Here is a 16,225-nt window from a genome sequence, read left to right as displayed (position 1 = left end):
AGGAACTGTTCCAGGATGGTAGATTATAATGATGAGGCTGCCATTTTAACAAAAAAGTTTTCTCAAAAGGGCTACGATATTCAATCCCTGCAGAACATTAAGGACTCAGTAGGGAATATACCACGTGAACAGTTACTTCGACACAAAACAAAAAAAAAACGAAAACACTATTATGGAGGAAATTCCAATTATCACCCAATATAACGCTAATAGTAATATTTTTAGAAAAATTGTCACTACACAGTGGAGGTTATTGAAGAATGATAAGATCATTGGGGAAGTGCTGCCAGCATATCCGAGGTTTATCTTTAAAAGAGCTAATAATTTGGGCAATTTAGTAGCACCTTCGATTTTAAATCCTACAGCGATCTCAAGCCTCCATTCACAGTATTACCCACATGGTTTTTTTCCCTGTGGGAAATGTGCTCCTTGTAAGAAATTAGGCATGAGAAAGCAGTTCACCATTTTTAATGGATCCATAGAAGTGACGATTAAGGATTTCATCACGTGCAACACAATGGGGGTGATATATTGCATTACATGCCCTTGCGGTAAACTATATATAGGGCACACTAAACGTCCGCTCCATGTTAGGATTGGAGAACATTTGCGGAATATTTGCAAAAAGTTTACAAGTTCTAACCATTTTTTGTTACATCATGGAGGTTCCATAAAAGGTATTAAATTTACTGGGATCAAAGTGGTTAATAAAAGCTGGAGAAAAGGTAATTTCATACATCAGATGTCCAGAGAAGAGAGCCGTTGGATATTTGAATTGGATACTCTGATCCCGAACGGTCTGAATAGTGAAATCGAATTATTTGCTTTTAATGTATAAAGTCTCTTCAAAGTGATGCAGGATATATAAGAAGGATCTGTGCTCTATGGGGCTATCCCTGAGGAAGGAATCCGAGATTCTGAAACGCATAGGATTAGCAAACAAGTCCCCTGAGCGCGCCATAGTGCTCCCTAGCCTGTCACGTGATTCATCACGTGACTGTGACGTCACGCAAGGTCCTGCAGCATCTCTGCACCTTGCAGGCTTCCCTAACGCGGCGTCTGTATTCCAGACAGGCGGCCGCTTCAGAGCTACAGATAGGAGACGTTGTCCCGGCCAGTGACTAACGTCTATCAGTAATCCTGCTCATTTGGAGCCAAGAATTTAGCAACTATTTCGTTTTGGAAAGTTTATGAGCTATTCCTCTGGATTTCCTGTCTGCCAAACCGTGTTCCTGGGACTTCAGCGCCATTATCCAAATGTCTGCCTAAAAGGTAATAAACCCTTCTCAGTCCAACATAGAGACATTAATCTTAACACATATGTTAATTAGCCCTTTGGAGCTTAATCCTTAAGGTACACACTTCAGCGCGAGTTTTTAGTTTAAACTTTCTGGAAAACTGCACACAATTGATGATGTAGAGTAAAAATTGCAAATATTCCATTTTAGTGCCCGATACATAGTGCCCATCTCGTGCTTATAGAGACATGCACAGCATACATTTTTAAGTGGGTTCTTCTCAGTACAGCAATGCCAAAAATATGGACACTAACAGTGTTTGGGCATATGGCAAGGCTTAGAAGCGAGGGGGACATTTTGTCTTTGGAGCAAGGTATTTGCTTGATTGGTTGTTGCTTTTCAAGAATCATTGAGCAAACCCTCTAATTTTCCATTGAAAGATGATGGACCTGAGTAGGGGCTTGTTTATGAAAGATGAGTAAAAAAAATTTCTATCATTTTGACCCACATATCATTTTTTGGTGGCTTCTTATTCCAATATTAGGTAAGTAGTTTGTGCAAAGATAGTGGAATTTCATGGTCAACTGGTTCGTGCTCTGAGGTCTCTTAGATTGTGAACTGTTTTTGTCTTGGTAAACCAATTTTTCTACATAAAATATCCATAGAAATTGCAATATATCTAAAAATTTAAAAATATAATTAAGGATTCTTTATTAAATAATTGGTTTTATTCTTGGCAGATGACTGTACCTGGAGATCAGAGGGACATCAGACATCTTCAGTTCTTAAATCAGAAGCCCTTGATATCACACAAGATATAACTGAATTGAATGCCATTACTCCAGCTATTTCATCATCCCTTCACAGCAAAGATCGATCATCTGATACTTTTAAACAAGACTTATCTCCTAATGCTTCAAAAATTATTCAGAAAAATAAAAGCCACAAAAGAGGCGTTAAAAATCAAATTTCTCTTACAAAAAAGAAGCCATTTTCAAATTCAAAGAATGAAAAATGTTTTTACCCTAACAGTTTTTTTGTTAAACATCAAAAAATTCACACAGGTGAGAAACCTTTTTTATGTTCAGAATGTGGGAAATGGTTTGCAAATAAATCAAATCTTTTTACACATCAGAAAAATCACACAGGAGAGAAGCCTTTTTCATGTTCAGAATGTGAAAAATGTTTTGTAAGGAAGACACAGCTTATTACACACCAGAGAATTCACACAGGAGAGAAGCCCTTTTCATGTTCAGAATGTGGGAAATGTTTTAATCAGAGATCATCTTTAGTTGTCCATCGGAGAACGCACACAGGGGAGAAACCTTTTTTATGTTTAGAATGTGGGAAATGTTTTGTAAGGAAGACACAGCTTATTACACACCAGAGAATTCACACAGGAGAGAAGCCCTTTTCATGTTCAGATTGTGGGAAATGTTTTAATCAGAGATCATCTTTAGTTGTCCATTGGAGAACTCACACAGGGGAGAAACCTTTTTCATGCTCAGAATGTGGGAAATGTGTTAAAGAAAAATCAGATCTTATTATTCACCAGAGAGTTCACACAGGGGAGAAGCCATATTCATGCTCAGAATGTGGGAAATGTTTTACAATAAAATCAAGTCTTGTTAAACACCAGAAAACTCACACAGGGGAGAAACCTTTTTCATGTTCAGAATGTGGGAAATGTTTTATTCAGAAATCAGATTTAGTTGTCCATCAGAGATCTCACACAGGGGAGAAACCTTTTTCATGTTCAGAATGTGAGAAATCTTTTTCAAGTAAATCATATCTTGCTGTACATCAGAGAACTCACACAGGAGATAAGCCATTTTCATGTGAAACATGTGGGAAATTCTTTATTCAGAAATCAGTTCTTGTGGCACATCAGAAAACTCACACAGGGGAGAATTCTTTTTCATGTTCAGAATGTGGGAAATCTTTTTCAAGTAAATCATATCTTGCTGCACATCAGACAACTCACACAGGAGATAAGCAATTTTCATGTTCAGTATGTGGGAAAAGCTTTATTCGGAAATCAGTTCTTGTGACACATCAAAAAATTCACACAGGGGAGAAGCCGTTTTCATGTGAAACATGTGGGAAATTCTTTATTCAGAAATCAGTTCTTGTGACACATCAGAAAACTCACACAGGGGAGAATTCTTTTTCATGTTCAGAATGTGGGAAATCTTTTTCAAGTAAATCATATCTTGCTGCACATCAGACAACTCACACAGGAGATAAGCCATTTTCATGTTCAGTATGTGGGAAAAGCTTTTTTCGGAAATCAGTTCTTGTGACACATCAGAAAACTCACACAGGGGAGAATTCTTTTTCATGTTCAGAATGTGGGAAATCTTTTTCAAGTAAATCATATCTTGCTGCACATCAGACAACTCACACCGGAGATAAGCCATTTTCATGTTCAGTATGTGGGAAAAGCTTTATTCGGAAATCAGTTCTTGTGACACATCAAAAAATTCACACAGGGGAGAAGCCGTTTTCATGTGCAACATGTGGGAAATGCTTTATTCAGAAATCAAGTCTTGTGACACATGAGGATACTCACAGGGTAGAGAAACCTTTTCCATGTTCAGAATGTGGGAAATGTTTTGCAGCTCAAACAAGTCTTGTTAAACATCAGAAACTTCACACAGGAGAGAATCTCACATTTTGAATATGGAACACTTTAACCAGAAATTATAGTTATTCACCAGAGAAATCACACAGAATTATTGATCAAAATGCAGGAAATGTTGGGCAAATAAGTCAAATCTTATTAAACACCAGATTTCTCACACATGAGAGAAGCCATTTTCATATTCTGAATGAGGTAAATTTTTTATTCGCAAATGGCATCATCTTGAAAATCATACATCTCACAGGGAGAAGGCACAATCACATCTAAAAGGTAATAAATGGTTGACTTAAAGGGAATCTGTCACCTCATTTTTGGCCTATGAGGTGCAGCCACCGCCATCAGGGGCTTATCTACAGCATTCTGTAATGCTGTAGATAAGCCCCCGATGTAACCTGAAAAACAAGTTAAGGCCCTGTTGCACGCAACGATATTGTGAACGATATCGTTGCAACGTCACCAGTTTGGTGACGTTGCAGCGATGTCGAAACGACATTGTTGCGTGTGACATGTAGCAACGATCAGTTGGCTGATCGATAACACTGGTCAACAGCATTTTTGGTGCCAAAGATATTTCATCGAATTTAGGGTATTTTTGGGGTGCTGATTCTGAATATGTCATCAGTTTTGCCAGATTGGCTCAAGTTTTTGAGATTTTTGGTATCTTATTTATAGCACTTGTTGGTAAATGCGACGCATCATCTCATTAATTTCTTTGGATTAGTACTTGAACTGAGCAGTTCTCAATATAGTTTTGTGTTAATTAGTGTTCTAAAAGTTTGTTCATAGCTTGATTTTTGCACTAACTTTATGTTGTTGTCTGTTTTCCAGTGAAAAGCATGAACTCATCAAGAAGAAGTTGTCTTAACGATCCAGACTCATTCTGTTACATTTGTGGTGAATACACACTGCCAAAACATAGAAGAAACATAACAGACTTCGTAAAAAAAGTGTATTTTGCCTATTTTGGGGTTATGCTTGGGGACCAAGACAAGTTTTGGGCACCACACATAGTGTGCAAAGCATGTATCGAATTATTACGAAAATGGAGCAAAGGACAAAGAAAAAGCTTCAAATTTGGTGTTCCAATGGTGTGGAGAGAGCCAAAAAATCATCATGATGACTGTTATTTATGGTAAACACAGGTACAGGCACATCTTCACAATGAGGGACAGGCCTTCTTGCAGATTCCATGTTACTCCCATTTTCGTTTCTTATGCTTATTGAATCCTTGCACTTGCACTGCACAGAAATAACAGTCATCATGATGATTTTTTGGCTCTCTCCACACCATTGGAACACCAAATTTGAAGCTTTTTCTTTGTCCTTTGCTCCATTTTCGTAATAATTCGATACATGCTTTGCACACTATGTGTGGTGCCCAAAACTTGTCTTGGTCCCCAAGCATAACCCCAAAATAGGCAAAATACACTTTTTTTACGAAGTGTGTTATGTTTCTTCTATGTTTTGGCAGTGTATATTCACCACAAATGTAACAGAATGAGTCTGGATCGTTAAGACAACTTCTTCATGATGAGTTCATGCTTTTCACTGGAAAACAGACAACAACATAAAGTTAGTGCAAAAATCAAGCTATGAACAAACTTTTAGAACACTAATTAACACAAAACTATATTGAGAACTGCTCAGTTCAAGTACTAATCCAAAGAAATTAATGAGATGATGCGTCGCATTTACCAACAAGTGCTATAAATAAGATACCAAAAATCTCAAAAACTTGAGCCAATCTGGCAAAACTGATGACATATTCAGAATCAGCACCCCAAAAATACCCCAAATTCATTAAAATATTTTGGACACCAGAAAAAAAATTTTTTTTCGTTGACCTGTGTAATCGTTGCATAATGGTCTGGGCCATAATTCTATCGTTGGTCTCCCGCTGGGTAGCACACATCGCTGCGTGTGACAGCGAGAAACCAACGATCAGCGATGCTAGGAGCTGGTATCCAGGGTAAACAGCAGGTAACTAAAAGCCGCGCGGCTCTTGGATACCCACTGTTTACCCTGGATACCAGCTTGCTCGCTGGTCCTGATCGCTGGTGAGTCTGTCTGTGACAGCTCACCAGCGATCAGCTATGTCCCAGTGATCAGCTATGTCCCAGCGATCCCATCCACGTCGGATCGCTGGGACATTGAAGCATGTAACGGGGCCTTTAGATTACAGTGCCTACAAGTAGTATTCAACCCCCTGCAGATTTAGCAGGTTTGGTAAGATGCAAATAAGTTAGAGCCTTCAAACTTCACACAAGAGCAGGATTTATTAACAGATGCATAAATCTTACAAACCAAAAAGTTATGTTGCTCAGTTAAATTTTAATAAATTTTAAACATACAAGTGTGGGTCAATTATTATTCAACCCCTAGGTTTAATATTTTGTGGAATAACCCTTGTTTGCAATTACAGCTAACAATCGTCTTTTATAAGACCTGATCAGGCCGGCACAGGTCTCTGGAGTTATCTTGGCCCACTCCTCCATGCAGATCTTCTCCAAGTTATCTAGGTTCTTTGGGTGTCTCATGTGGACTTTAATCTTGAGCTCCTTCCACAAGTTTTCAATTGGGTTAAGGTCAGGAGACTGACTAGGCCACTCCAACACCTTGATTTTTTGCCTCTTGAACCAGGCCTTGGTTTTCTTGGCTGTGTGCAATGGGTCGTTGTCTTGTTGAAAGATGAAATGACGACCCATCTTAAGATCCTTGATGGAGGAGCGGAGGTTCTTGGCCAAAATCTCCAGGTAGGCCATGCTATCCATCTTCCCATGGATGCGGACCAGATGGCCAGGCCCCTTGGCTGAGAAACAGCCCCACAGCATGATGCTGCCACCACCATGCTTGATGGTAGGGATGGTATTCTTGGGGTCGTATGCAGTGCCATCCAGTCTCCAAATGTCACGTGTGTGGTTGGCACCAAAGATCTCGATCTTGGTCTCCTCAGACCAGAGAACCTTGAACCAGTCTGTCTCAGAGTCCTCCAAGTGATCATGAGCAAACTATAGACGAGCCTTGACATGACGCTTTGAAAGTAAAGGTACCTTACGGGCTCGTCTGGAACGGAGACCATTGCGGTGGAGTACGTTACTTATGGTATTGACTGAAACCAATGTCCCCACTGCCATGAGATCTTCCCGGAGCTCCTTCCTTGTTGTCCTTGGGTTAGCCTTGACTCTTCGGACAAGCCTGGCCTCGGCATGGGAGGAAACTTTCAAAGGCTGTCCAGGCCGTGGAAGGCTAACAGTAGTTCCATAAGCCTTCCACTTCCGGATGATGCTCCCAACAGTGGAGACAGGTAGGCCCAACTCCTTGGAAAGGGTTTTGTACCCCTTGCCAGCCTTGTGACCATCCACGATCTTGTCTCTGATGGCCTTGGAATGCTCCTTTGTCTTTCCCATGTTGACCATGTATGAGTGCTGTTCACAAGTTTGGGGAGGGTCTTAAATAGTCAGAAAAGGCTGGAAAAAGAGATAATTAATCCAAACGTGAAGCTCATTGTTCTTTGTGCCTGAAATACTTCTTAATACTTTAGGGGAACCAAACAGAATTCTGGTGGTTTGAGGGGTTGAATAATAAATGACCCTCTGAATAAACTTTTCACAATTGAAAAAAAAATTAAACAAAGAAATAACATTCTTTTTTGCTGCAGTGCATTTCACACTTCCAGGCTGATCTACAGTCCAAATGTCACAATGCCAAGTTAATTCCGAATGTGTAAACCTGCTAAATCTGCAGGGGGTTGAATACTACTTGTAGGCACTGTATACTCACCCGGGGGGTCTGTTCCTGTCCGATGGGTGTCACCGTCCAGTCTGGCGCCTCCCATCTTCTAGCGATGACGTCCTCCTTCTTACTTCTGCCATGGCTCCTGCGCAGATGTACTTTATCTGCCCTATTGAGGGCAGAGCAGAGTACTGCAGTGCGCAGGCGCTGGGAAAGGTCAGAGGTCCTGCGCACTGCAGTACTTTACTCTGCCCTCAACAGGGCAGATAAAGTACGCCTATGCTGGAGCCGTGGCTGAAGTAAGAAGGAGGACGTTATCGCTAGAAGGTGGGAGGCGCCGGACCGCGACACCCACCGCACCGGACCACGTCCCCCGGTGAGTATAATATAACTTGTTTTTCTTATCTTTCAGGTTACATCGGGGGGCTTATCTACAGCATTACAGAATGCTTTAGATAAGCCCCTAATGGCTGTGGCCACATCTTATAGGCCAAAAATGAGGTGACTGATTCCCATTAACAGTCATATTTTATTGAACATCAAAAAAACTCAAACTGGGAAAAAACAATATATTTTGACAAACACTACAAGAAAACACATAACAGACAGTCATAGTAATGACAAGTAAGCGAGTAAGAGATTGTAATTTAAAACAGATGCAGTTACTACCCGTTTCCCCGTAAATAGGGCGCCCCCCGAAAGTAAGGCATGCTAGAAGGAGCACTGTGCCTGCTAATATACGGCACCCCCCTGAAAATAAGGCATACCTTGTTCTGTGCATGGGGCATGCAGTTGTATCTCGCTCCTGCTGTCCGGTGCCCGCCACTGCAGCCGCGCTGTTCGCAGGAGTTAATCACAGCCTCGGAGCTGTGTGCCGATCTCCGCCCATGAGCCCTGTGCCAATCAGCGCAGGAACCATGGGCCAGCTGACGTCATCCATAGCCTCTGATTGTTCTTGGGCTGTGATTGGCCCAGGGCTCCTGCGCTCTGATTGGCCCAGGGCTCCTGCACCACCAAAAGCACTGAAAGCAGCACTGCGGAGGAAACCAGTAAGCCCTGTTTCACACATCAGTTTTTTGTGTCCGCCAAACGGATCCGTTTCCGGTTTTTTTCCGCAAACGGATCCGTTTTTTTTTTAAACTGATCCGTTTTTGACGGATCCGCGGTAACCGCTAATGGAAGTCTATGGGACAAAAAAACGGATCCTCCAAAAAAAATGGCGGATCCATTTTTTTTTTACGGAAACCGACGGATTTTGACGGATTTGAAAAAACGGAAGTGTGATCCAGGCTTAAGAAAGTGAAAGTGTGTGTGTCTGTGTATGGGTGTGTGTGTGTTCGTGTGTGTGTGCTGCAGTGGGATACCGGTATGATGGGAGGCTGCAGTGGGATACCGGTATGATGGGAGGCTGCAGTGAGATGATGTGGGATGATGGGAGGCTGCAATACTGTACAGTAGAATGATGGGGGCTGTAATGGAATGATGGGGGTGCTGTATTGGGGACTGTAAAGGGATGATGAGGGCTGCAATGGGATGATGGGAATATTTGGGGCTGCAAAATGATGATGGGGCTGCTACGGTAAAGGAACTGCTGTGGGTGATTGTTACAGTAGCGGTACAGTGTCCAGAAAGTGTGTGCGAGCCATTTTAGAGCCCTTATGTTTTGTGGCCCTTTGTGGGAGTCAGGCAATTACAGTACCGTACCGTAGTGTGTTACTTTGATTTGTTTGCTTTTCTGCTGAACGGTCTACCGTAAAGTACCGTACTGTAAAAGAAATACCGTAAAAAATGGTGATACGGTATATTTTTACCCCTAGACATGAGCGCTAAAAGAAAGGGCTATTCCGTCGAGTACAAAAAAGGAATCGTGGAAGAATCTTGGGGCAAAAATCTTACTGAATTCTGCAAAGAGAAAATGTTGAGTGTCCGATTGGTCCAAAAATGGCGAGCAGATTACGGTAACCTCAGTCAACAAGTGGACAGCGGAAATGCTAAAAAAGTGCAAGGTTGGATCTGGTCGGCAACCATTATATTCTGAGCTAGAAGACCTGATCTGTGAGTGGGTTGCTGACAGGAGAGCAAAGACATTGGTTGTGACTAGGGCTCAGATTTAAGAATTTGCCCTTGCAAATGGCACCACAGTTTGAAATTGCTCCTGAAGAATTCAAGGCATCACAACACTGGTTGGATAACTTCCTTCAACGAAGTGAACTGTTTTTGAGAAGATCCACAACACTCTTTAGGCTAGAAGATGCTGAAATTATTAAACGCGCATTTGCATTCAAGACCTTTTGATGACGCTAACTTCTCTAAATACAATCTTTCCAACATGATTGCCATGGATGAAACTGCAGTGTTTATGGGCCAAGCATCTCAAACAACAATTGAACAACGAGGTGCCTCCTCAGTGTACGTTCCCTCCACTGCTTATGAAAGTGCACGTGTTACCTGTATTTTGGCGATGCATCTGGATGGCACTAAAGTCCCACCTTTACTCATTTCAAAGGGCAAGAAAGACGAGATTGAACGTGTTTCAGGCATTTATATTCTTGAATTTGAAAAAGCCTGGGCCACACAAGCAGTTATAAGGAAGTGGGTCGATTTAATGCTGCCGCTTGTTATGCGAGGGAGCCAAAGAGGAATGCTGATCTGGGATGCAGCCAGCACACACCACGCCAAAGATATGAAGAACTTCATGAGCGAAAAATAGATCAAATAATGATTCCTGCAGGAATGACGGCTTATCTCCAGTCTCTTGATATCGCCATTAACAAACCATTCAAGGACAATTTGCATGTGGAAATCAATGACTACATTGAAAATAGAATGGAGAGAAATCAACGTGGAAACTTTGTGAAACCTAAACTGCCAGAGATTGTGACTTGGGTGAAGAATTCATGGGAGAAAATCACTGACACTTGCATTGCAAATGCACAACGAGCAGGCTACCTTGACAAGAAGTGCTCATTTAAGGACAGTGCTATTGCTAGACATGAGAGATATGGGCCAATGATTTTGAAAGAAATGGAGTCCCAAGAAATTTCACAGGAACTTCAGAGTTTGGATTGTTATGATGATGTTCCAGAAGATGATGACATGGTTGTCATTGAATAAATCTTGTTTTGTGTTATTAAATATTGAGATCAGTAAATGAACCATTGTTCGTTGTTTTACATGTTGTACATGGAAATACCGTAATTATACGGTAGTAACAAGAAATTCTTGATACGATTCACAGTTTATTTGATTCTACTGTTTTGTGATGACTACTGTTCAGCATACGTTGGTATGATAATAAATGTTAAATTTTTTTGACAAAAAAAAATTGGTCAATTCTTTTTCTTGAGAAAATAAGACATGGTGCAACTTTCAGAGCAAAAATTAATATAAGATGGTGTTTTATTTTCGGGGAAACAGGGTAATAGATATGTTACCTAAAGAGCAAATCAAATGCAATATTCCATCTGTCCATCTGCACTGAATAGTTCAGGTATATATTTATATATTCATTATGTGGGAATATTGCAAACTCCCTCCTCAAGAAGTTACCCTACATTTCCTCCTCTTCTTCTTAACTCACAATCTCACATCTGTCTGTGATTACAGTTCCTTATAATCCACAATCTGCGTGTGTGAACGTCTTTATCTTTTCTATGTTACAATAATGAACATGTTCAGATTGTAAATTGCTATTTACATCTATAATCCATTCCTTCTTGGTAGGAACATCTTGTGGGATCTATTTTTTTTAAGTCACTTTCCGTGTTGGAGAAAGGAATCAGTTCCCAACTTATCCCCCAATACACATATTATTGGGACTAAGGGGACTTTGATTTTAAACACTTATTCCCTTGTCTCAATAACCTGACACCCACAAATTTACATTTTATAGCATAACAATTACTTATAGTACGTGTTCACCAACATAACCTGACATTTCAGAAACTCACGGTCCTTCTTGTTACCTACCTTTGGCAATACCTCAGGCGTTAAATAATTGCCAAATTATTTGCTTTTAGAAAGTAGAGATACTTGTCTGGGTATTCGAGAGAACTGATCTTCTTTTATTGTTACTACTTTCTCCCATTTACTTTTTGCTGGAGCAGAAGTCGGCCAATCAGGTTTTCTCATTATGGCATTATAAAGCCTGGATACAATTCTCTTATTGCTGCAATTTCTCACTAACAAAGTTATAACTGTTAGTTTATTTTTCCAAAAATGTCCCTTTATCTCTATAAGGCTTCACATAACAATTTCACCCTTAACCGGTGGCTGTTTTCTATATTGAATAAGAACTCTATCGTCCTTATTCTTCTATTCTCGAACAACTTAGAAGATAACAGAAAAAAAGAGGCTTCTGAATGAATGCTGGATACACAAAAGGATGTGGGCAAAAAAGAAAGGATTTACAAAAGACGAAAAATTAAATCTTTTATAGTCAGCCACCTGCTACCATAAGCCGGTTGTCCTCACTCTGGACCTCTTGTTGGCAAGTACAAAACGGAAACAAAAAAATAGGACAGTCAGCAGTCAAAACAAGAGCCAACTATTGGTTTGCAATCTGATCTGCATACCCATAGTCCATTCCTGCTTTGTCGGCTGGCGCTCCTGTTTTTTTGTTTGTTATGTGATTCTCCAACAACTGTGATATGATATATATATACATATTAGCTGAAGAGCCCGGCGCTGCCCGGGCATAGTAACTAACTGTGGTTAGTTATAACAAATTATAATTATCCTCCATCCCATAGTCCCGTGCCCATATACCCATCACACATCCTCCATCCCATAGGCCCGTGCCCATATACCCATCATACATATCCTCCATCCCATAGTCGAGTGCCCATCACACATCCTCCATCCCATAGTCCCATACCCATATACCCATCACACATCCTCCATCCCATAGTTCCGTGCCCATATACTCATCATACGTATTCACCATCCCATAGTTGAGTGCCCATATACCCATCATACATATCCTCCATCCCATAGTCCAGTGCCCATATACCCATCACAAATCCTCCATCCCATAGTCCCGTGCCCATATACCGGTCATACATATTGTCCATCCCATAGTCCCGTGCCCATATACCCGTCATACATATCCTCCATCCCATAGTCCAGTGCCCATATACCCATCACACATCCTCCATCCCATAGTCCCGTGCTCATACACCCATCAGACATATCCACCATTCCATAAGCCCGTGCCCATATACCCATCATACATATCCTCCATCCCATAGTCCCGTGCCCATATACCCGTCATACATATTCTCCATCCCATAGTCCCGTGCCCATATACCCGTCATACATATCCTCCATCCCATAGTCCCGTGCCCATATACCCGTCATACATATCCTCCATCCCATAGTCCAGTGCCCATATACCTGTCATACATATCCTCCATCCCATAGTCCAGTGCCCATATACCCATCACACATCCTCCATCCCATAGTCAACCATTATGACATCATAATGAGCGTCGGGGGCTTGATGACATCAGTGTCGCCATGGCAACCATTGTGACATCATAATGAGGGGCGGGGCTTGATACGCACACACTTTTTCCCCAGTATGTAGATGGGGGCAAAATTGGTGAATTGGAACGCGCGGGGTTAAAATTTCGCCTCACAACATAGCTTAGGACGTTCTCGGGGTCCAGACGTGTGACTGTGCCAAATTTTGTGGCTGTATTTGCGACGGTGCGGATGCCTATCCCAGACATACATACATACATACATACATACATACACACTTTGAGCTTTATATATTAGATATATATATATACCTTTTGCAATCTAAAGTTCAAATTCTCTCAATTTTAAGATATGTTCTAAAAATTATAAACAGGATCATGGGGTGCATTAAAAGAGATCTTGATACACTTGATGTGAGCATTAAACTGCCTCTGTACAAATCCCTGGTTAGACCACACATGGAGTACTGTGTAAAGTTTTGGGCACCGGTGCTCAGGAAGGATATCATCGAACTAGCGAGATTACAAAGAAGGGCAACACAATTAATAAAGGGGATGGGGAACTACAATACCCAGAGAGATTAGCAAAATTAGGATTATTTAGTCTAGAAAAAAGACGACGGAGGGGCGATCTAATAATCATGTATAAGTATATAAAGGGGACAATACAAATATCTCTCCTAGAATCTGTTTATACCAAGGAAGGTGACGGTCACAAGGAGGCATTCTCTGCGTCTAGAGGATAGAAGGTTTTTACACCAACATAGAAGAGGATTCTTTACTGTTAGGGCAGTGAGAATCTGGAATTCCTTGCCTGAGGAGGTGGTGATGGTGAACTCAGTCGAGGGGTTCAAGAGTGGCCTGGATGTCTTTCTGGAGCTTAACAACATTATCTAACAGTTATTAGGTTTTTAAGAAGGATGTATATATGGCCATTTATTCTGATGTAATATAGGCTGAACTGGATGGACAAATGTCTTTTTTTTCGACCTTGCTAACTATGTTACTATGTTACAAGGCATGGAATTTGATGAGTTGCCCATTTCATCCAAACCTGCTGATTCATAAGTTTCCAAGTTCCCAGTTATGAAGCCATGAAATAGACAAATACATTCAGAATTCCCAATCCTCCCTCTTTATTTCTCGACTTTTAGAAATAGTGTCCTCAACCTCAGCTCTCTACTTCTCAAAACAAGGACCTTTAACATATATTCTGATTTTTGTTCCTTTTTTTTTGTTTTGTTTAAGTATCCATATTGGGATATTTGTCCCTATGGTCCTATAGTAATGGCTTTGTTAGTAATGATTTGTACAAGAATACAACTGAATACATCTAAATGTTATCAATTTATGTGCAAGAAACAATAAAAGTCTGACCTCACTTTTTTCCACGTGTCCAGTGTAAATTTTTATTTACAATTGTAGGTAGGACCACTCAACACTGTCAAATGCTTTTGCAACGTCTAATGAGAATATAGCCCTACCTCTACAGTTATCTGATGGTATCTGAAGTCTAAAGAAAAGACGTATAATAATTATATTGGTTGATTTTTTTATTTTTTTTTAGGCATAAAGCCTGCTTGATGCTGATGTATGAAATTAGTTTATTCAAACTTTTGGCCAGAACTTTTTACAGTATCCTGAGATTAGCTGTCAAAAGGGAGGTCTGAGTGAATCCGATAGTGTTCTCTTTCCCATACTTAAGTAAGACCATAACAATGGCTTCCAGCATTCAGGCTGGTAAAATTCCTGAGATTCATTAACTCCTTCACCCCCCAAGCCTGTATTCACCTTCATGACCAGGATAATTCTGACCAGTGTCACTTTATATGGAACACTACAACGGATTCCATGTCGGGTTTGGAGAGTTGCTGATGTGCCTAAACAGTGGAAACCCCCCACAAGTGATGTCATTTTGATAACTAAACTCATCAATTAACATATCTAGATGTGTGGTGAGCACCATAAACCCAAAGGTGGTTCACAAGAGTATAACGTAGAGCCGTGAAAAAAAAATCACATTTTTCCAATAAAAATGTTTTATGCCGAAATTATTTATTTTAACAAGGGTAACAGGACAAAATGGAACCCAAAATTTGTTAGGCCGATACCTCATATGTGGGGGAAAACTATTGTTTGGTTGCAAGGTAAGGCTCAGAAAAAGTGATGTTTTGGAACTCAGACTTTGATGGAATGGTCTGCGGGTGTCGCGGCGTTTGGAGAGCCTCGGATGTGCTTAAACATTGGAAAACCCCCACAAGTGACCCTGTTTTGGAAACTAGACCCATCAAGGAATTTATCTAAATGTGTGGTGAACACTTTGAATCCCCAGGAGCTTTACAGAAATTTACTATGTTGAACTGTGAAAAGGAAAAAAATATATTTTTCCCACAAAAATGTTTTAGCCACATTTTTTTTTTCAATTTTTACAAGGAAAAAGATAGCAGTAGAAAACGGTCCCTAAAATTTGTTGTATTTCTCCTGAGTACACTGATACACCATATGTGGTCGAAAACTACTTTTGAGGTACAGTTAAAAGGGAAGGATTGCCATGCAATTGGGCAGATTTTGCTGTTATCGTTTTCGAGTGCCATGACTCGCTGAGAGAGCCCTGTGGTACCAGAACAGCAGGACACCCCCATAAGTGACTCCATGTTGCAAACTCCACCTCTCAATGTATTCATCTACGGGTACAGTGATCATATTGACACCACAGGTGTGTAACAGAATTGTTTGCCATTGGGCAGTGAATAAAAAATATTTAAATGTTTACCACCAAAATTTAGATTTAGCCCCAAATACATTTTTTCACGGGAATGGGTAAAAATTGGACCAAAATATGTCCCACAATTTCTGCTGAACGTGGAAATACCCCATATGTGTCTATGCAGTACTGCTTAGACATTTTATGAGACTCTAGAGGGACGCAGCATTATTTGCCTCCTGGAGCGCAAATTTTCCTAGTTTGTGGACTCCATATACAGAGTCTCTAAGTACTAGAAGAGCAGAATCCCCCTCAAATTACCCCATTCTGGAAATTATACTAATTGTATAATTATTGCATAATTATTTTATAATCATTATAGTGCTCACCTCATGCTTCTGGACAATACGTACATGTTAATTAG

General features: G+C 40.6%; 1 protein-coding gene across 1 annotated transcript in view; it reads left to right on the top strand.

Moving 5' to 3' along the window:
• Nucleotides 1-4,413, top strand: part of LOC141077578 (uncharacterized) — a 38,522-nt gene extending 34,109 nt beyond the window's left edge. The window contains exon 7 of the mRNA XM_073564567.1: nt 1,979-4,413. Within this exon, the coding sequence (XP_073420668.1) occupies nt 1,979-3,918 (1,940 nt within the window). The 3' untranslated portion in view covers nt 3,919-4,413. The remainder of the gene's footprint in view (nt 1-1,978) is intronic.
• Nucleotides 4,414-16,225: the final 11,812 nt, after the last annotated feature.

The sequence above is a fragment of the Dendrobates tinctorius genome, unplaced genomic scaffold (genome assembly GCF_039654945.1).
Source record: "Dendrobates tinctorius isolate UK_male_01 unplaced genomic scaffold, ASM3965494v1 ptg000457l, whole genome shotgun sequence".
In the NCBI taxonomy this organism is placed as follows: domain Eukaryota; kingdom Metazoa; phylum Chordata; class Amphibia; order Anura; family Dendrobatidae; genus Dendrobates; species Dendrobates tinctorius.
This window is presented reverse-complemented; position numbering and strand designations above follow the sequence as displayed.